Consider the following 23,390-nt stretch of genomic DNA (forward strand, 5'->3'; position numbering starts at 1 on the left):
CAGAGGGCTGGTCCCTCCTCCCGCCCTCCCACCGCATCAGATCAGAGGGCTGGTCCCTCCTCCCGCCCTCCCACCGCATCAGATCAGAGGGCTGGTCCCTCCTCCCGCCCTCCCACCGCATCAGATCAGAGGGCTGGTCCCTCCCTCCCAACTACCGCATCAGATCAGAGGGCTGGTCCCTCCCTCCCAACTACCGCATCAGATCAGAGGGCTGGTCCCTCCCTCCCACTGCTTCAGATCAGATGGCTGGTCCCTCCCAACTACCGCATCAGATCAGAGGGCTGGTCCCTCCCAAACACTGCTTCAGATCAGATGGCTGGTCCCTCCCTACCACCCCCACTGCATCAGATCAGAGGGCTGGTCCCTCCCTATCACCCCCCACAGCATCAGATCAGAGGGCTGGTCCCTCCTCCCGCCCTCCCACCGCATCAGATCATAGGGCTGGTCCCTCCCTACCACCCCCACTGTATCAGATCAGAGGGCTGGTCCCTCCCTATCACCCCCCACCGCATCAGATCAGAGGGCTGGTCCCTCCCTACCTCCCCCACCGCATCAGATGGCTGGTCCCTCCCTACCTCCCCCACTGCATCAGATCAGAGGGCTGGTTCCCCCTACCACCCCCCACAGCATCAGATCAGAGGGCTGGTCCCTCCCTACCTCCCCCCCACTGCATCAGATCAGAGGGCTTGTCCCTCCCTACCTCCCCCCACCGCATCAGATCAGAGGGCTGGTCCCTCCCTACCTTCCCCACTGCATCAGATCAGAGGGCTGGTCCCTCCCTACCTCCCCCTCCACTGCTGTGTCACCCACCCACTTACCGCTTACCCTCCCACACCTCCCGCCAGCACCAGCAGATAATCACTAAACACAGTGACACAGATAGCATCACTGTGTGTAACAATCTGGCATCTGCCTTCATAAGGAACCAGAGCACCAATGTATATATACGTAGTGCAGTACGATAGGCAAAGTACCACATGATGTATATATACGTAGTACAATACGATAGGCAAAGTACCACATGATGTATATATACGTAGTACAGTACGATAGGCAAAGTACCACATGATGTATATATACTTAGTACAGTACGATAGGCAAAGTACCACATGATGTATATATACGTAGTGCAGTTCGATAGGCAAAGTACCACATGATGTATATATACGTAGTGCAGTACGATAGGCAAAGTACCACATGATGTATATATACGTAGTGAAGTGCGATAGGTAAAGTACCACATGATGTTTATATATGTAGTACAGTACGATAGGCAAAGTACCACATGATGTATATATACATAGTACAGTACGATAGGCAAAGTACCACATGATGTATATATACGTAGTGCAGTACGATAGGCAAAGTACCACATGATGTATATATAAGTAGTGCAGTACGATAGGCAAAGTACCACATGATGTATATATACGTAGTGCATTAAGATAGGCAAAGTACCACATGATGTATATATACGTAGTGCAGTACGATAGGCAAAGTACCACATGATGTATATATACGTAGTGCAGTACGATAGGCAAAATACCACATGATGTATATATAAGTAGTGCAGTACGATAGGCAAAGTACCACATGATGTATATATACGTAGTGCATTACGATAGGCAAAGTACCACATGATGTATATATACGTAGTGCAGTACGATAAAGTACCACATGATGTATATATACGCAGTGCAGTACGATAAAGTACCACATGATGTATATATACGTAGTGCAGTACGATAAAGTACCACATGATGTATATATACGTAGTGCAGTACGATAAAGTACCACATGATGTATATATACGTAGTGCAGTACGATAAAGTACCACATGATGTATATATACGTAGTGCAGTACGATAAAGTACCACATGATGTATATATACGTAGTGCAGTACGATAAAGTACCACATGATGTATATATACGTAGTGCAGTACGATAAAGTACCACATGATGTATATATACGTAGTGCAGTACGATAAAGTACCACATGATGTATATATACGTAGTGCAGTACGATAAAGTACCACATGATGTATATATACGTAGTGCAGTACGATAAAGTACCACATGATGTATATATACGTAGTGCAGTACGATAAAGTACCACATGATGTATATATACGTAGTGCAGTACGATAAAGTACCACATGATGTATATATACGTAGTGCAGTACGATAAAGTACCACATGATGTATATATACGTAGTGCAGTACGATAAAGTACCACATGATGTATATATACGTAGTGCAGTACGATAAAGTACCACATGATGTATATATACGTAGTGCAGTACGATAAAGTACCACATGATGTATATATAAAACCTATTGTATAAAGGGATCTGAAACCCAAAAAAATGTTCTTTTCTGAATCAGGCAGAGCAGACCATTTTAGAAAAAAGTTTCTGATTTATTTCTATTATCAAATTTGCTTAGTTCCCATGATATTCTGTGTAGAAGAGATACCTAGTGTCTATCCCCTTTTCTATATTTGCTACTCTTCATATGTCCCCCTCTTCTATCTCTGCCACCCCTCATATGTCCCCCTCTTCTATCTCTGCCACCCCTCATATGTCCCCCTCTTCTATCTCTGCCACCCCTCATATGTCCCCCTCTTCTATCTCTGCCACCCCTCATATGTCCCCCTCTTCTATCTCTGCCACCCTCATATGTCCCCCTCTTCTATCTCTGCTACCCCTCATATGTCCCCCTCTTCTATCTCTGCCACCCTCATATGTCCCCCTCTTCTATCTCTGCTACCCCTCATATGTCCCCCTCTTCTATCTCTGCTACCCCTCATATGTCCCCCTCTTCTATCTCTGCCACCCTCATATGTCCCCCTCTTCTATCTCTAGTACCCCTCATATGTCCCCCTCTTCTATCTCTGCCACCCCTCATATGTCCCCCTCTTCTATCTCTGCTACCCCTCATATGTCCCCCTCTTCTATCTCTGCCACCCTCATATGTCCCCCTCTTCTATCTCTAGTACCCCTCATATGTCCCCCTCTTCTATCTCTGCCACCCTCATATGTCCCCCTCTTCTATCTCTGCCACCCTCATATGTCCCCCTCTTCTATCTCTGCCACCCTCATATGTCCCCCTCTTCTATCTCTGCCACCCCTCATATGTCCCCCTCTTCTATCTCTGCCACCCCTCATATGTCCCCCTCTTCTATCTCTGCTACCCCTCATATTTCCCCCTCTTCTAACTCTGCCACCCCTCATATGTCCCCCTCTTCTATCTCTGCCACCCCTCATATGTCCCCCTCTTCTATCTCTGCCACCCCTCATATGTCCCCCTCTTCTATCTCTGCCACCCCTCATATGTCCCCCTCTTCTATCTCTGCCACCCCTCATATGTCCCCCTCTTCTATCTCTGCTATCAGATCAGAGGGCTGGTCCCTCCCTCCCAACCACCGCTTCAGATCAGATGGCTGGTCCCTCCCTACCACCCCCACTGCATCAGATCAGAGGGCTGGTCCCTCCCTATCACCCCCCACAGCATCAGATCAGAGGGCTGGTCCCTCCTCCCGCCCTCCCACCGCATCAGATCAGAGGGCTGGTCCCTCCCTACCACCCCCACTGTATCAGATCAGAGGGCTGGTCCCTCCCTATCACCCCCCACTGCATCAGATCAGAGGGCTGGTCCCTCCCTACCTCCCCCACCGCATCAGATGGCTGGTCCCTCCCTACCTCCCCCACTGCATCAAATCAGAGGGCTGGTCCCCCCCTACCACCCCCCACAGCATCAGATCAGAGGACTGGTCCCTCCCTACCTCCCCCCCCCCACACTGCATCAGATCAGAGGGCTTGTCCCTCCCTACCTCCCCCACCGCATCAGATCAGAGGGCTGGTCCCTCCCTACCTTCCCCACTGCATCAGATCAGAGGGCTGGTCCCTCCCTACCTCCCCCTCCACTGCTGTGTCACCCACCCGCCTACCGCTTACCCTCCCACACCTCCCGCCAGCACCAGCACCAGCAGATAATCACTAAACACAGTGACACATATAGCATCACTGTGTGTAACAATCTGGCATCTGCCTTCATAAGGAACCAGAGCACCAATGTATATATACGTAGTGCAGTACGATAGGCAAAGTACCACATAATGTATATATGTACGTAGTGCAGTACGATAGGCAAAGTACCACATGATGTATATATACGTAGTACAATACGATAGGCAAAGTACCACGTGATGTATATATACGTAGTACAATACGATAGGCAAAGTACCACATGATGTATATATATATACGTAGTGCAGTACGATAGGCAAAGTACCACATAATGTATATATATACGTAGTGCAGTACGATAGGCAAAGTACCACATGATGTATATATACGTAGTACAATACGATAGGCAAAATACCACGTGATGTATATATACGTAGTACAATACGATAGGCAAAGTACCACATAATGTATATATACGTAGTGCAGTACGATAGGCAAAGTACCACATGATGTATATATACGTAGTGCAGTACGATAGGCAAAGTACCGCATGATGTATATATACAGGGAGTGCAGAATTATTAGGCAAGTTGTATTTTTGAGGATTAATTTTATTATTGAACAACAACCATGTTCTCAATGAACCCAAAAAACTAATTAATATCAAAGCTGAATAGTTTTGGAAGTAGTTTTTAGTTTGTTTTTAGTTATAGCTATTTTAGGGGGATATCTGTGTGTGCAGGTGACTATTACTGTGCATAATTATTAGGCAACTTAACAAAAAACAAATATATACCCATTTCAATTATTTATTTTTTACCAGTGAAACCAATATAACATCTCAACATTCACAAATATACATTTCTGACATTCAAAAACAAAACAAAAACAAATCAGTGACCAATATAGCCACCTTTCTTTGCAAGGACACTCAAAAGCCTGCCATCCATGGATTCTGTCAGTGTTTTGATCTGCTCACCATCAACATTGCGTGCAGCAGCAACCACAGCCTCCCAGACACTGTTCAGAGAGGTGTACTATTTTCCCTCCTTGTAAATCTCACATTTGATGATGGACCACAGGTTCTCAATGGGGTTCAGATCAGGTGAACAAGGAGGCCATGTCATTAGATTTTCTTCTTTTATACCCTTTCTTGCCAGCCACGCTGTGGAGTACTTGGACGCGTGTGATGGAGCATTGTCCTGCATGAAAATCATGTTTTTCTTGAAGGATGCAGACTTCTTCCTGTACCACTGCTTGAAGAAGGTGTCTTCCAGAAACTGGCAGTAGGACTGGGAGTTGAGCTTGACTCCATCCTCAACCCAAAAAGGCCCCACAAGCTCATCTTTGATGATACCAGCCCAAACCAGTACTCCACCTCCACCTTGCTGGCGTCTGAGTCGGACTGGCGCTCTCTGCCCTTTACCAATCCAGCCACGGGCCCATCCATCTGGCCCATCAAGACTCACTCTCATTTCATCAGTCCATAAAACCTTAGGAAAATCAGTCTTGAGATATTTCTTGGCCCAGTCTTGACGTTTCAGCTTGTGTGTCTTGTTCAGTGGTGGTCGTCTTTCAGCCTTTCTTACCTTGGCCATGTCTCTGAGTATTGCACACCTTGTGCTTTTGGGCACTCCAGTGATGTTGCAGCTCTGAAATATGGCCAAACTGGTGGCAAGTGGCATCTTGGCAGCTGCACGCTTGACTTTTCTCAGTTCATGGGCAGTTATTTTGCGCCTTGGTTTTTCCACACGCTTCTTGCGACCCTGTTGACTATTTTGAATGAAACGCTTGATTGTTCGATGATCACGCTTCAGAAGCTTTGCAATTTTAAGAGTGCTGCATCCCTCTGCAAGATATCTCACTATTTTTGACTTTTCTGAGCCTGTCAAGTCCTTCTTTTGACCCATTTTGCCAAAGGAAAGGAAGTTGCCTAATAATTATGCACACCTGATATAGGGTGTTGATGTCATTAGACCACACCCCTTCTCATTACAGAGATGCACATCACCTAATATGCTTAATTGGTAGTAGGCTTTCGAGCCTATACAGCTTGGAGTAAGACAACATGCATAAAGAGGATGATGTGGTCAAAATACTAATTTGCCTAATAATTCTGCACTCCCTGTACGTAGTACAGTACGATAGGCAAAGTACCACATGATGATTATATACGTAGTACAGTACGATAGGCAAAGTACCACATGATGTATATATACATAGTACAGTACGATAGGCAAAGTACCACATGATGTATATATATACGTAGTGCAGTACGATAGGCAAAGTACCACATGATGTATATATACGTAGTACAGTATGATAGGCAAAGTACCACATGATGTATATATACATAGTACAGTACGATAGGCAAAGTACCACATGATGTATATATATACGTAGTGCAGTACGATAGGCAAAGTACCACATGATGTATATATATACGTAGTGCAGTACGATAGGCAAAGTACCACATGATAAGTAGTGCAGTACGATAGGCAAAGTACCACATGATAAGTAGTGCAGTACGATAGGCAAAGTACCACATGATGTATATATACGTAGTGCAGTACGATAAAGTACCACATGATGTATATATACGTAGTGCAGTACGATAAAGTACCACATGATGTATATATACGTAGTGCAGTACGATAAAGTACCACATGATGTATATATACGTAGTGCAGTACGATAAAGTACCACATGATGTATATATACGTAGTGCAGTACGATAAAGTACCACATGATGTATATATACGTAGTGCAGTACGATAAAGTACCACATGATGTATATATACGTAGTGCAGTACGATAAAGTACCACATGATGTATATATACGTAGTGCAGTACGATAAAGTACCACATGATGTATATATACGTAGTGCAGTACGATAAAGTACCACATGATGTATATATACGTAGTGCAGTACGATAAAGTACCACATGATGTATATATACGTAGTGCAGTACGATAAAGTACCACATGATGTATATATACGTAGTGCAGTACGATAAAGTACCACATGATGTATATATACGTAGTGCAGTACGATAAAGTACCACATGATGTATATATACGTAGTGCAGTACGATAAAGTACCACATGATGTATATATACGTAGTGCAGTACGATAAAGTACCACATGATGTATATATACGTAGTGCAGTACGATAAAGTACCACATGATGTATATATACGTAGTGCAGTACGATAAAGTACCACATGATGTATATATAAAACCTATTGTATTAAGGGGTTAAAGGGATATGAAACCCAAAAAAATGTTCTTTTCTGAATCAGGCAGAGCAGACCATTTTAGAAAAAAGTTTCTGATTTATTTCTATTATCAAATTTGCTTAGTTCCCATGATATTCTGTGTAGAAGAGATACCTAGTGTCTATCCCCTTTTCTATATTTGCTACTCTTCATATGTCCCCCTCTTCTATCTCTGCCACCCCTCATATGTCCCCCTCTTCTATCTCTGCCACCCCTCATATGTCCCCCTCTTCTATCTCTGCCACCCTCATATGTCCCCCTCTTCTATCTCTACTACCCCTCATATGTCCCCCTCTTCTATCTCTGCTACCCCTCATATGTCCCCCTCTTCTATCTCTGCCACCCTCATATGTCCCCCTCTTCTATCTCTACTACCCCTCATATGTCCCCCTCTTCTATCTCTGCCACCCTCATATGGCCCCCTCTTCTATCTCTACTACCCCTCATATGTCCCCCTCTTCTATCTCTGCCACCCCTCATATGTCCCCCTCTTCTATCTCTGCTACCCCTCATATCCCCCTCTTCTATCTCTGCTACCCCTCATATGTCTCCCTCTTCTATCTCTGCTACCCCTCATATGTCCCCCTCTTTTAACTCTGCTACCCCTCATATGTCCCCCTCTTCTATCTCTGCCACCCCTCATATGTCCCCCTCTTCTATCTCTGCTAACCCTCATATGTCCCCCTCTTCTATCTCTGCTATCCCTCATATTTCCCCCTCTTCTATCTCTGCTACCCCTCATATGTCCCCCTTTTCTATCTCTGCTACCCCTCATATGTCCCCCTTTTCTATCTCTGCTACCCCTCATATGTCCCCCTCTTCTATCTCTGCTACCCCTCATATGTCCCCCTCTTCTATCTCTGCCACCCCTCATATGTCCCCCTCTTCTATCTCTGCTACCCCTCATATGTCCCCCTCTTCTATCTCTGCTACCCCTCATATGCCCCCTCTTCTATCTCTGCTACCCCTCATATGCCCCCCTCTTCTATCTCTGCCACCCATCATATGTCCCCCTCTTCTATCTCTGCCACCCCTCATATGTCCCCCTCTGCTATCTCTGCCACCCCTCATATGTCCCCCTCTGCTATCTCTGCTACCCCTCATATGTCCCCCTCTGCTATCTCTGCTACCCCTCATATGTCCCCCTCTTCTATCTCCTTCCTCTCCTGTATCTTCTGCCCTATATGTGTCCATCCTGTCTCTTCCACCCCTCACATGTCCCCCTCATATATTATATGTGACTCTTAACTCTAGTGACGTGCCCCCTTCTCCTGTGTCCCCTTCCCTTCACATTCCCCCTTTTCTCTCTCCCTCCTGTAATCTCAATAAGTGTTGTAGGGTCAACTGGTCCCAGCATAAGACTTTTTCCCACAATAGCTATCACCTCACCTTTTAATCCTCCCTTGTCCCATTTCCAAATAAAGACACAACACAGATGTAGTGGGGAAATTTTAAAAGGTCACTTTATTAACATTTATATATATACTGTATAAATATGTAATGACAACAAGTCCCCTATCTAAACCACTGTAATTGCTTCTAAACCTGACTTAAAAAGGAAGAAGGTGGGGAAGGGGGGAGCCCATTCTACCCCAGCCAGCCCATCAGGTGCTTAAATGACAACGCACCTAATGCTGCATTGCGCATGTGGAAAATTTTCAGGCTCACCCATCAAGGCCGTAGATCTATAGTTCCACGTACGCCCTGTGCATTCCTCTGGTAAAACCGTGCACCAATACTGGCTGCCAGCAATCGCCACCCTAAAAAAGTGGGGCCACCATAAAAAAAGAGGGGCCACCCCCTAAGCTATTACCCTACCACTTCTTGCTTGTGACCTTCAGTTACCATGGTTTGCAGGGTGCTCCTTATGTCTTCCAAGAAAATGTCTATCCCGATCTCCGATAAATGTACCCCTTTTCGGCCTGTACATTTCAGTGCAATCCACGCTCAGCTTCACGTGTTTTACCCATGCATGCCTTCCTGGCCCATCTAATGTCATGAGAAATTGGGTGACTATACTGTTGATGCATTTCCTAGCCCTCATATGTCCCCCTCTTCTATCTCTGCCACCCTTCATATGTCCCCCTTTTATATCTCTGCTACCCCTCATACGTCCCCCTCTTCTATCTCTGCTACCCCTCATATTTCCCCCTCTTCTATCTCTGCCACCCTTCATATGTCCCCCTTTTATATCTCTGCTACCCCTCATATGTCTCCCTCTTCTATCTTTGCTACCCCTCATACGTCCCCCTCTTCTATCTCTGCTACCCCTCATATGTCCCCCTCTTCTATCTCTGCTACCCCTCATATTTCCCCCTCTTCTATCTCTGCTACCCCTCATATGTCCCCCTCTTCTATCTCTGCTACCCCTCATATTTCCCCCTCTTCTATCTCTGCTACCCCTCATATGTCCCCCTTTTCTATCAGGGTCAACTGGTCCCAGCATAAGACTTTTGCCCACAATAGCTATCAAGTCACCTTTTAATCCTCCCTTGTCCCATTTCCAAATAAAGACACAACACAGATGTAGTGGGGAAATTTTAAAAGGTCACTTTATTAACATTTATATATATACTGTATAAATATGTAATGACAACAAGTCCCCTATCTAAACCACTGTAATTGCTTCTAAACCTGACTTAAAAAGGAAGAAGGTGGGGAAGGGGGGAGCCCATTCTACCCCAGCCAGCCCATCAGGTGCTTAAATGACAACGCACCTAATGCTGCATTGCGCATGTGGAAAATTTTCTGGCTCACCCATCAGGGTCGTAGATCTATAGTTCCACGTACGCCCTGTGCATTCCTCTGGTAAAACCGTGGCAGAGATAGAGATAGCTCGGGGCTGCAGTGTGTTATTGTGTCAGTGAGGGGCTCAGGACTGCTGTGTGTTATTGTGTCAGTAAGGGGCTCGGGGCTGCCGTGTGTTATTGTGTCAGTGAGGGGCTCGGGGCTGCAGTGTGTTATTGTGTCAGTGAGGGGCTCAGGGCTGCAGTGTGTTATTGTGTCAGTGAGGGGCTCGGGGCTGCCGTGTGTTATTGTGTCAGTGAGGGGCTTGGGCTGCAGTGTGTTATTGTGTCAGTGAGGGGCTCAGGACTGCTGTGTGTTATTGTGTCAGTAAGGGGCTCGGGGCTGCCGTGTGTTATTGTGTCAGTGAGGGGCTCGGGGCTGCAGTGTGTTATTGTGTCAGTGAGGGGCTCAGGGCTGCAGTGTGTTATTGTGTCAGTGAGAGACTCAGGGCTGCAGTGTGTTATTGTGTCAGTGAGGGGCTTGGGCTGCAGTGTGTTATTGTGTCAGTGAGGGGCTTGGGCTGCAGTGTGTTATTGTGTCAGTGAGGGGCTTGGGCTGCAGTGTGTTATTGTGTCAGTGAGGGGCTTGGGCTGCAGTGTGTTATTGTGTCAGTGAGGGGCTTGGGCTGCAGTGTGTTATTGTGTCAGTGAGGGGCTTGGGCTGCAGTGTGTTATTGTGTCAGTGAGGGGCTCAGGGCTGCAGTGTGTTATTGTGTCAGTGAGGGGCTCGGGACTGCAGTGTGTTATTGTGTCAGTGAGGGGCTCGGGGCTGCCGTGTGTTATTGTGTCAGTGAGGGGCTCAGGGCTGCAGTGTGTTATTGTGTCAGTGAGAGACTCAGGGCTGCAGTGTGTTATTGTGTCAGTAAGGGGCTTGGGCTGCAGTGTGTTATTGTGTCAGTGAGGGGCTCGGGGCTTCAGTGTGTTATTGTGTCAGTGAGGGGCTTGGGCTGCAGTGTGTTATTGTGTCAGTGAGGGGCTTGGGCTGCAGTGTGTTATTGTGTCAGTGAGGGGCTTGAGCTGCAGTGTGTTATTGTGTCAGTGAGGGGCTCGGGGCTGCAGTGTGTTATTGTGTCAGTGAGGGGCTCAGGGCTGCAGTGTGTTATTGTGTCAGTGAGGGGCACGGGGCTGCAGTGTGTTATTGTGTCAGTGAGGGGCTCAGGGCTGCAGTGTGTTATTGTGTCAGTGAGGGGCTTAGGGCTGCAGTGTGTTATTGTGTCAGTGAGGGGCTCGGGGCTGCAGTGTGTTATTGTGTCAGTGAGGGGCTTGGGCTGCAGTGTGTTATTGTGTCAGTGAGGGGCTCGGAGCTGCAGTGTGTTATTGTGTCAGTAAGGGGCTCGGGGCTGCAGTGTGTTATTGTGTCAGTGAGGGGCTCAGGGCTGCCGTGTGTTATTGTGTCAGTGAGGGGCTTGGGGGGTGCCGTGTGTTATTGTGTCAGTGAGGGGCTCAGGGCTGCAGTGTGTTATTGTGTCAGTGAGGGGCTCAGGGCTGCAGTGTATTATTGTGTCAGTGAGGGGCTTGGGCTGCAGTGTGTTATTGTGTCAGTGAGGGGCTTGGGCTGCAGTGTGTTATTGTGTCAGTGAGGGGCTCAGGGCTGCAGTGTGTTATTGTGTCAGTGAGGGGCTTGGGGCTGCAGTGTGTTATTGTGTCAGTGAGGGGCTCGGGACTGCTGTGTGTTATTGTGTCAGTGAGGGGCTCGGGGCTGCAGTGTGTTATTGTGTCAGTAAGGGGCTCGGGGCTGCAGTGTGTTATTGTGTCAGTGAGGGGCTCGGGACTGCTGTGTGTTATTGTGTCAGTAAGGGGCTCGGGGCTGCAGTGTGTTATTGTGTCAGTAAGGGGCTCGGGGCTGCAGTGTGTTATTGTGTCAGTGAGGGGCTCAGGGCTGCAGTGTGTTATTGTGTCAGTGAGGGGCTTGGGGCTGCAGTGTGTTATTGTGTCAGTGAGGGGCTCAGGGCTGCAGTGTGTTATTGTGTCAGTGAGGGGCTCGGGCTGCAGTGTGTTATTGTGTCAGTGAGGGGCTCGGGGCTGCTGTGTGTTATTGTGTCAGTGAGGGGCTCGGGGCTGCTGTGTGTTATTGTGTCAGTGAGGGGCTCGGGCTGCAGTGTGTTATTGTGTCAGTGAGGGGCTTGGGCTGCAGTGTGTTATTGTGTCAGTGAGGGGCTTGGGCTGCAGTGTGTTATTGTGTCAGTGAGGGGCTCGGGGCTGCCGTGTGTTATTGTGTCAGTGAGGGGCTCGGGGCTGCAGTGTGTTATTGTGTCAGTGAGGGGCTCAGGGCTGCAGTGTGTTATTGTGTCAGTGAGGGGCTTGGGGCTGCCGTGTGTTATTGTGTCAGTGAGGGGCTCGGGGCTGCCGTGTGTTATTGTGTCAGTGAGGGGCTCGGGGCTGCAGTGTGTTATTGTGTCAGTGAGGGGCTCAGGGCTGCAGTGTGTTATTGTGTCAGTGAGGGGCTCGGGGCTGCCGTGTGTTATTGTGTCAGTGAGGGGCTCGGGGCTGCCGTGTGTTATTGTGTCAGTGAGGGGCTCGGGGCTGCAGTGTGTTATTGTGTCAGTGAGGGGCTCGGGGCTGCCGTGTGTTATTGTGTCAGTGAGGGGCTCGGGGCTACCGTGTGTTATTGTGTCAGTGAGGGGCTCGGGGCTACCGTGTGTTATTGTGTCAGTGAGGGGCTCTGGGCTGCCTTGTGTTATTGTGTCAGTGAGGGGCTCGGGGCTACCGTGTGTTATTGTGTTAGTGAGGGGCTTAGGGCTGCTGTGTGTTATTGTGTCAGTGAGGGGCTCGGGGCTGCCGTGTGTTATTGTGTCAGTGAGGGGCTTGGGGCTGCCGTGTGTTATTGTGTCAGTGAGGGGCTCGGGGCTACCGTGTGTTATTGTGTCAGTGAGGGGCTCGGGGCTGCCGTGTGTTATTATGTCAGTGAGGGGCTCGGGGCTGCAGTGTGTTATTGTGTCAGTGAGGGGTTGGGGGCTGCAGTGTGTTATTGTGTCAGTGAGGGGCTCAGGGCTGCAGTGTGTTATTGTGTCAGTGAGGGGCTCGGGGCTGCCGTGTGTTATTGTGTCAGTGAGGGGCTCGGGGCTGCAGTGTGTTATTGTGTCAGTGAGGGGTTGGGGGCTGCAGTGTGTTATTGTGTCAGTGAGGGGCTCAGGGCTGCAGTGTGTTATTTTGTCAGTGAGGGGCTTGGGCTGCAGTGTGTTATTGTGTCAGTGAGGGGCTTGGGGCTGCCGTGTGTTATTGTGTCAGTGAGGGGCTCGGGGCTGCCGTGTGTTATTGTGTCAGTGAGGGGCTCGGGGCTGCCGTGTGTTATTGTGTCAGTGAGGGGCTCGGGGCTGCAGTGTGTTATTGTGTCAGTGAGGGGCTTGGGGCTGCCGTGTGTTATTGTGTCAGTGAGGGGCTCGGGGCTGCAGTGTGTTATTGTGTCAGTAAGGGGCTCGGGGCTACCATGTGTTATTGTGTTAGTGAGGGGCTTAGGGCTGCTGTGTGTTATTGTGTCAGTGAGGGGCTCGGGGCTGCCGTGTGTTATTGTGTCAGTGAGGGGCTCGGGGCTGCCGTGTGTTATTCTGTCAGTGAGGGGCTCGGGGCTACCGTGTGTTATTGTGTCAGTGAGGGGCTCGGGGCTGCCGTGTGTTATTATGTCAGTGAGGGGCTCAGGGCTGCAGTGTGTTATTGTGTCAGTGAGGGGTTGGGGGCTGCAGTGTGTTATTGTGTCAGTGAGGGGCTCAGGGCTGCAGTGTGTTATTGTGTCAGTGAGGGGCTTGGGCTGCAGTGTGTTATTGTGTCAGTGAGGGGCTTGGGGCTGCCGTGTGTTATTGTGTCAGTGAGGGGCTCGGGGCTGCCGTGTGTTATTGTGTCAGTGAGGGGCTCGGGGCTGCAGTGTGTTATTGTGTCAGTGAGGGGTTGGGGGCTGCAGTGTGTTATTGTGTCAGTGAGGGGCTCAGGGCTGCAGTGTGTTATTGTGTCAGTGAGGGGCTTGGGCTGCAGTGTGTTATTGTGTCAGTGAGGGGCTTGGGGCTGCCGTGTGTTATTGTGTCAGTGAGGGGCTCGGGGCTGCCGTGTGTTATTGTGTCAGTGAGGGGCTCGGGGCTACCGTGTGTTATTGTGTCAGTGAGGGGCTCGGGGCTGCCGTGTGTTATTATGTCAGTGAGGGGCTCGGGGCTGCAGTGTGTTATTGTGTCAGTGAGGGGTTGGGGGCTGCAGTGTGTTATTGTGTCAGTGAGGGGCTCAGGGCTGCAGTGTGTTATTGTGTCAGTGAGGGGTTGGGGGCTGCAGTGTGTTATTGTGTCAGTGAGGGGCTCAGGGCTGCAGTGTGTTATTATGTCAGTGAGGGGTTGGGGGCTGCAGTGTGTTATTGTGTCAGTGAGGGGCTCAGGGCTGCAGTGTGTTATTGTGTCAGTGAGGGGCTCGGGGCTGCCGTGTGTTATTATGTCAGTGAGGGGCTCGGGACTGCAGTGTGTTATTGTGTCAGTGAGGGGCTCAGGGCTGCAGTGTGTTATTGTGTCAGTGAGGGGCTCGGGGCTGCCGTGTGTTATTATGTCAGTGAGGGGCTTGGGGCTGCCGTGTGTTATTGTGTCAGTGAGGGGCTTGGGGCTGCAGTGTGTTATTGTGTCAGTGAGGGGCTCGGGGCTGCAGTGTGTTATTTTGTCAGTGAGGGGCTCGGGGCTGCAGTGTGTTATTGTGTCAGTGAGGGGCTCGGGGCTGCAGTGTGTTATTGTGTCAGTGAGGGGCTTGGGGCTGCAGTGTGTTATTGTGTCAGTGAGGGGCTCGGGGCTGCCGTGTGTTATTGTGTCAGTGAGGGGCTCAGGGCTGCAGTGTGTTATTGTGTCAGTGAGGGGTTGGGGGCTGCAGTGTGTTATTGTGTCAGTGAGGGGCTCGGGGCTACTGTGTGTTATTGTGTCAGTGAGGGGCTCGGGGCTGCCGTGTGTTATTGTGTCAGTGAGGGGCTCGGGGCTGCCGTGTGTTATTGTGTCAGTGAGGGGCTCGGGGCTGCCGTGTGTTATTGTGTCAGTGAGGGGCTCGGGGCTGCCGTGTGTTATTGTGTCAGTGAGGGGCTCGGGGCTGCCGTGTGTTATTGTGTCAGTGAGGGGCTCGGGGCTGCAGTGTGTTATTGTGTCAGTGAGGGGCTCGGGGCTGCCGTGTGTTATTGTGTCAGTGAGGGGCTCGGGGCTGCAGTGTGTTATTGTGTCAGTGAGGGGCTTGGGGCTGCCGTGTGTTATTGTGTCAGTGAGGGGCTCGGGGCTGCAGTGTGTTATTGTGTCAGTAAGGGGCTCGGGGCTACCGTGTGTTATTGTGTTAGTGAGGGGCTTAGGGCTGCTGTGTGTTATTGTGTCAGTGAGGGGCTCGGGGCTGCCGTGTGTTATTGTGTCAGTGAGGGGCTCGGGGCTACTGTGTGTTATTGTGTCAGTGAGGGGCTCGGGGCTGCCGTGTGTTATTATGTCAGTGAGGGGCTCGGGGCTGCAGTGTGTTATTGTGTCAGTGAGGGGTTGGGGGCTGCAGTGTGTTATTGTGTCAGTGAGGGGCTCAGGGCTGCAGTGTGTTATTGTGTCAGTGAGGGGCTTGGGCTGCAGTGTGTTATTGTGTCAGTGAGGGGCTTGGGGCTGCCGTGTGTTATTGTGTCAGTGAGGGGCTCAGGGCTGCAGTGTGTTATTGTGTCAGTGAGGGGCTTGGGCTGCAGTGTGTTATTGTGTCAGTGAGGGGCTTGGGGCTGCCGTGTGTTATTGTGTCACTGAGGGGCTCGGGGCTGCCGTGAGTTATTGTGTCAGTGAGGGGCTCGGGGCTACCGTGTGTTATTGTGTCAGTGAGGGGCTCGGGGCTGCCGTGTGTTATTATGTCAGTGAGGGGCCCGGGCTGCAGTGTGTTATTGTGTCAGTGAGGGGTTGGGGGCTGCAGTGTGTTATTGTGTCAGTGAGGGGCTCAGGGCTGCAGTGTGTTATTGTGTCAGTGAGGGGCTTGGGCTGCAGTGTGTTATTGTGTCAGTGAGGGGCTTGGGGCTGCCGTGTGTTATTGTGTCAGTGAGGGGCTTGGGGCTGCAGTGTGTTATTGTGTCAGTGAGGGGCTCGGGGCTGCAGTGTGTTATTGTGTCAGTGAGGGGCTCGGGGCTGCAGTGTGTTATTGTGTCAGTGAGGGGCTTGGGCTGCAGTGTGTTATTGTGTCAGTGAGGGGCTTGGGGCTGCCGTGTGTTATTGTGTCAGTGAGGGGCTTGGGGCTGCAGTGTGTTATTGTGTCAGTGAGGGGCTCAGGGCTGCAGTGTGTTATTGTGTCAGTGAGGGGCTCGGGGCTGCCGTGTGTTATTGTGTCAGTAAGGGGCTTGGGCTGCAGTGTGTTATTGTGTCAGTGAGGGGCTCAGGGCTGCAGTGTGTTATTGTGTCAGTGAGGGGCTCGGGGCTGCCGTGTGTTATTGTGTCAGTAAGGGGCTTGGGCTGCAGTGTGTTATTGTGTCAGTAAGGGGCTTGGGGCTGCCGTGTGTTATTGTGTCAGTAAGGGGCTTGGGCTGCAGTGTGTTATTGTGTCAGTGAGGGGCTTGGGGCTGCCGTGTGTTATTGTGTCAGTGAGGGGCTTGGGGCTGCAGTGTGTTATTGTGTCAGTGAGGGGCTCAGGGCTGCAGTGTGTTATTGTGTCAGTGAGGGGCTCGGGGCTGCAGTGTGTTATTGTGTCAGTGAGGGGCTCAGGGCTGCAGTGTGTTATTGTGTCAGTGAGGGGCTCGGGGCTGCCGTGTGTTATTGTGTCAGTGAGGGGCTTGGGGCTGCCGTGTGTTATTGTGTCAGTGAGGGGCTTGGGGCTGCAGTGTGTTATTGTGTCAGTGAGGGGCTCAGGGCTGCAGTGTGTTATTGTGTCAGTGAGGGGCTCGGGGCTGCAGTGTGTTATTGTGTCAGTGAGGGGCTCAGGGCTGCAGTGTGTTATTGTGTCAGTGAGGGGCTCGGGGCTGCCGTGTGTTATTGTGTCAGTGAGGGGCTTGGGGCTGCCGTGTGTTATATGATATCAAATTGAAAACAAACCATTATCTGCTGCTGCTGGCTCAGGTAAATATCCCTAACTCTCTCTTGTCCCTCCTCTAAACCTGTCCCTCCCCTATCCACGCCTACTTTCTTTGCCTTCCTGCAGCTCCCCCCTCCCTGCCCCCACACACTGTCAGAGAGTGGAGAGCTGCAGGCCCTATGTGCTTCCTCCATTGTCCAACCCACTTACTGTGCTCCCTGCCTATTCAGGCACTCCACACTCATCATTTCATGTCTTACCTTCCCTCTCATATCTCCGCCACCTAATACACACTTCACGTCTGTCTCTCCCTCGCATAACCCCCCTTCTGCCTCTCCCTCCCCTGTTATTTCCATCATATCCCCTCCCGTCAGTGCAGCACACTCCTAGACGTCACTGTGAGCTGCTGGGCCTGCGCCATATTTTGCTACCGGAGCCTACAGCCCTGACTGACACAATAACATACGGCAGCCCTGAATACACAACAACACACAGTACATTAACTGACTGACACAGTAACACACAGTACATTAACTGACTGACACAGTAACACACAGTACATTAACTGACTGACACAGTAACACACAGTACATTAGCTGACTGACACAATAACACATGGCAGCAACTGACTGACACAATAACACACAGTACATTAACTGACTGACACAATAACACACTACATTAACTGACTGACACAATAACACACAGTATAATAACTGACTGACACAATAACACACAGTACATTAACTGACTGACACAATAACACACAGTACATTAACTGACTGACACAATAACACACAGTATAATAACTGACTGACACAATAACACACAGTACATTAACTGACTGACACAATAACACACAGTACATTAACTGACTGACACAATAACACACACTACATTAACTAACTGACACAATAACACACAGTATAATAACTGACTGACACAATAACACACAGTACATTAACTGACTGACACAATAACACACAGTACATTAACTGACTGACACAATAACACACAGTACATTAACTGACTGACACAATAAAACACAGTACATTAAATGACTGACACAATAACACACAATACATTAACTGACTGACACAATAACACACAGTATAATAACTGACTGACACAATAACACACAGTACATTAACTGACTGACACAATAACACACAGTACATTAACTAACTGACACAATAACACACACTACATTAACTGACTGACACAGTAACACACAGTACATTAACTAACTGACACAATAACACACACTACATTAACTGACTGACACAATAACACACAGTACATTAACTAACTGACACAATAACACACAATAGATTAACTGACTGACACAGTAACACACAGTACATTAGCTGACTGACACAATAACACACACTACATTAACTGACTGACACAATAACACACAGTACATTAACTAACTGACACAATAACACACACTACATTAACTGACTGACACAGTAACACACAGTACATTAACTAACTGACACAATAACACACACTACATTAACTGACTGACACAATAACACACAGCACATTAACTGACTGACACAATAACACACAATAGATTAACTGACTGACACAGTAACACACAGTACATTAGCTGACTGACACAATAACACACACTACATTAACTGACTGACACAATAACACACAGTACATTAACTAACTGACACAATAACACACACTACATTAACTGACTGACACAAAAACACACAGCACATTAACTGACTGACACAATAACACACAATAGATTAACTGACTGACACAGTAACACACAGCACATTAACTGACTGACACAGTAACACACAGCACATTAATTGGCTGACACAATAACACACAGTACATTAACTGACTGACACAATAACACACAGCACATTGACTGACACAATAACACACAGTACATTGACTGACTGACACAATAACACACAGTACATTAACTGACTGACACAATAACACACAGCACATTGACTGACACAATAACACACAGTACATTAACTGACTGACACAATAACACACAGCACATTAACTGACTGACACAATAACACACAGCACATTAACTGACTGACACAATAACACACAATACATTAACTGAATGACACAATAACTCACACAATAGTGGCAAGGGAGCACAATGACTCTGACACAGAGCTAACCCAGTACATCATAACAATACAGCGCAACTGACTGACTCACACGCCCAGTGCGACTGATACACAACAGCAACTACACACCTGGGTACGACAGTTCGGTGAGTATCAGTGTGTGAGTGTGATCTTTTTGGTTTTAAACCTCAAACATACACATTGTGTCACACATGCATATATACACACACTGTATAACACACTGCTACCTGTATATACACATTGTATGATACACACCTGTATATATACACAGACTGTATGACACACACCGTATACATACACTGTATGACACACATCTGTATATATACACAGACTGTATGACACACACACCTATACATACACTGTATGACACACACCTGTATATATACACAGACTGTATGACACACATCTGTATATATACACAGACTGTATGACACACACACCTATACATACACTGTATGACACACACCTGTATATATACACAGACTGTATGACACACACACCTATACATACACTGTATGACACACACCTGTATATATACACAGACTGTATGACACACATCTGTATATATACACAGACTGTATGACACACACACCTATACATACACTGTATGACACACACATGTATATATACACAGACTGTATGACACACACCTGTATATATACACAGACTGTATGACACACACCTGTATATATACACAGACTGTATGACACACATCTGTATATATACACAGACTGTATGACACACACACCTATACATACACTGTATGACACACACCTGTATATATACACAGACTGTATGACACACACACCTATACATACACTGTATGACACACACCTGTATATATACACAGACTGTATGACACACACACCTATACATTCACTGTATGACACACATCTGTATATATACACAGACTGTATGACACACACACCTATACATACACTGTATGACACACACCTGTATATATACACAGACTGTATGACACACACCTGTATATATACACAGACTGTATGACACACACACCTATACATACACTGTATGACACACACCTGTATATATACACAGACTGTATGACACACACACCTATACATACACTGTATGACACACACCTGTATATATACACAGACTGTATGACACACATACCTATACATACACTGTATGACACACATCTGTATATATACACAGACTGTATGACACACACCTGTATATATACACAGACTGTATGACACACATCTGTATATATACACAGACTGTATGACACACACACCTATACATACACTGTATGACACACACCTGTATATATACACAGACTGTATGACACACATCTGTATATATACACAGACTGTATGACACACACATCTATACATACACTGTATGACACACACATGTATATATACACAGACTGTATGACACACACACCTATACATACACTGTATGACACACACCTGTATATATACACAGACTGTATGACACACATCTGTATATATACACAGACTGTATGACACACACACCTATACATACACTGTATGACACACACCTGTATATATACACAGACTGTATGACACACACACCTATACATACACTGTATGACACACACCTGTATATATACACAGACTGTATGACACACATCTGTATATATACACAGACTGTATGACACACACACCTATACATACACTGTATGACACACACCTGTATATATACACAGACTGTATGACACACACACCTATACATACACTGTATGACACACACCTGTATATATACACAGACTGTATGACACACATCTGTATATATACACAGACTGTATGACACACACACCTATACATACACTGTATGACACACACCTGTATATATATACACAGACTGTATGACACACACACCTATACATACACTGTATGACACACATCTGTATATATACACAGACTGTATGACACACACACCTATACATACACTGTATGACACACATCTGTATATATACACAGACTGTATGACACACACACCTATACATACACTGTATGACACACACCTGTATATATACACAGACTGTATGACACACACACCTATACATACACTGTATGACACACACCTGTATATATACACAGACTGTATGACACACACACCTATACATTCACTGTATGACACACACCTGTATATATACACAGACTGTATGACACACACACCTATACATTCACTGTATGACACACACCTGTATATATACACAGACTGTATGACACACACACCTATACATTCACTGTATGACACACACCTGTATATATACACAGCCTGTATGACACACACACCTATACATACACTGTATGACACACATCTGTATATATACACAGACTGTATGACACACACCTGTATATATACACAGACTGTATGACACACATCTGTATATATACACAGACTGTATGACACACACACCTATACATACACTGTATGACACACACCTGTATATATACACAGACTGTATGACACACATCTGTATATATACACAGACTGTATGACACACACATCTATACATACACTGTATGACACACACCTGTATATATACACAGACTGTATGACACACACACCTATACATACACTGTATGACACACACCTGTATATATACACAGACTGTATGACACACATCTGTATATATACACAGACTGTATGACACACACACCTATACATACACTGTATGACACACACCTGTATATATATACACAGACTGTATGACACACACACCTATACATACACTGTATGACACACACCTGTATATATACACAGACTGTATGACACACATCTGTATATATACACAGACTGTATGACACACACACCTATACATACACTGTATGACACACACCTCTATATATACACAGACTGTATGACACACATCTGTATATATACACAGACTGTATGACACACACACCTATACATACACTGTATGACACACACCTCTATATATACACAGACTGTATGACACACACCCCTATACATACATATATATATACTGTATATAGGATGCTCAAAAAACAAAGTATTGCAGTATGCAGGGATACCTTTTTTATTGGACTAACATAATATTTCAAAGACAAGCTTTCGAGAGTTTTCCTCTCTTCTACAGGTCTAAAGCAATACTGTATATATATATACGGTATTACACACACCTGTAAATGTACACACATACACTGTATGATCTCTCTCTCTTGTGCATAACTTATACATTAGACTTTATAATAGGTATGTACAGTATATAGAGTTTTCCTCTCTTCCTCAGGTCTAAAGCAATACTGTGTATATATATACGGTATTACACACACCTGTAAATGTACACACATACACTGTATGATCTCTCTCTCTTGTGCATCACTTATACATTAGACTTTATAAAAGGTATGTACAATATATAGTGTTCGCTACTATCCACTGGGGGCTTGGAACCTATCCCCACGGCTACGGTGGTCCTACTGTATATTGTCATAAAAAATGCACAAATATATTGCTGCATAAAATTTAAAGGGACAATAAAAAGAAAAAAGACAAAGCCCTAGGGGCCCATTTATCAAGCTCCGGACGGAGCTTGAGGTCCTGTGTTTCTTGCGAGCCCGCAGACTCGCCAGAAACAGCAGTTATAATGAAGCATCGGTCTAAAGACCGCTGCTCCATAACCTGTCCGCCTGCTCTGAGCAGGCGGACAGACATCGCTGCAATTCAACCCGATCGAGTACGATCGGGTTGATTGACACCCCCTGCTGGCGGCCGATTGGCATTGCTACTGGTGCAATGCTGAATACGGAGAGCGTATTGCTCTCCACATTCAGCGAGGTCTGGCGGACCTGATCCACACTGTCAGATCAGGTCCGCCAGACCTTTGGTAAATATCCCCCCTAGTGTTTTAGAACAGCGGTCGCCAACCAGTGGTCCGTGGTTTAATGGTGACTTTTATGTCCCTTTATTTATTTATTTATAGCAATGTCCCAGACAGTGCAGACCAACGGGACTCAGCCTCTGAGCAAAACATGGGAGCTTAGTTTGTACGAACTACAACGGACACCTCAGGTATGTCTGTCTGTCTCTATATATCTATCTGTCTTTCTTTCTGTATGTCTCTATCTATCTGTCTGTCACTATCTGTCTGTCTGTCTCTATATATCTATCTGTCTTTCTTTCTGTATGTCTGTATGTCTCTATCTATCTGTCTGTCACTATCTGTCTGTCTGTCTCTATCTGTCTGTCTGTCTCTATATATCTATCTGTCTTTCTTTCTGTATGTCTGTATGT

At 47.1% G+C, this 23,390-nt stretch overlaps 1 protein-coding gene across 3 annotated transcripts in view; it reads left to right on the forward strand.

Annotated features, from left to right (window-relative positions):
- The window catches only part of RNF2 (ring finger protein 2), a 70,797-nt gene that overhangs the window by 9,758 nt on the left and 37,649 nt on the right, over window positions 1-23,390 (forward strand). For 2 of the 3 annotated variants that reach the window (XR_008399460.1, XM_053693850.1), the window contains exons 1-2: window positions 17,125-19,255; window positions 23,080-23,168. Coding sequence is in view for 2 of the 3 variants with exons in the window: in XM_053693850.1 (XP_053549825.1) it covers window positions 23,082-23,168 (87 nt within the window). In the remaining variant the exon portion in view is untranslated. Of the gene's footprint in view, window positions 1-17,124; window positions 19,256-23,079; window positions 23,169-23,390 lie in introns of those variants that run through there. The other variant, XM_053693851.1, reaches the window with a different exon arrangement.

Source organism: Bombina bombina, chromosome 10, assembly GCF_027579735.1.
Source record: "Bombina bombina isolate aBomBom1 chromosome 10, aBomBom1.pri, whole genome shotgun sequence".
NCBI lineage: Eukaryota > Metazoa > Chordata > Amphibia > Anura > Bombinatoridae > Bombina > Bombina bombina.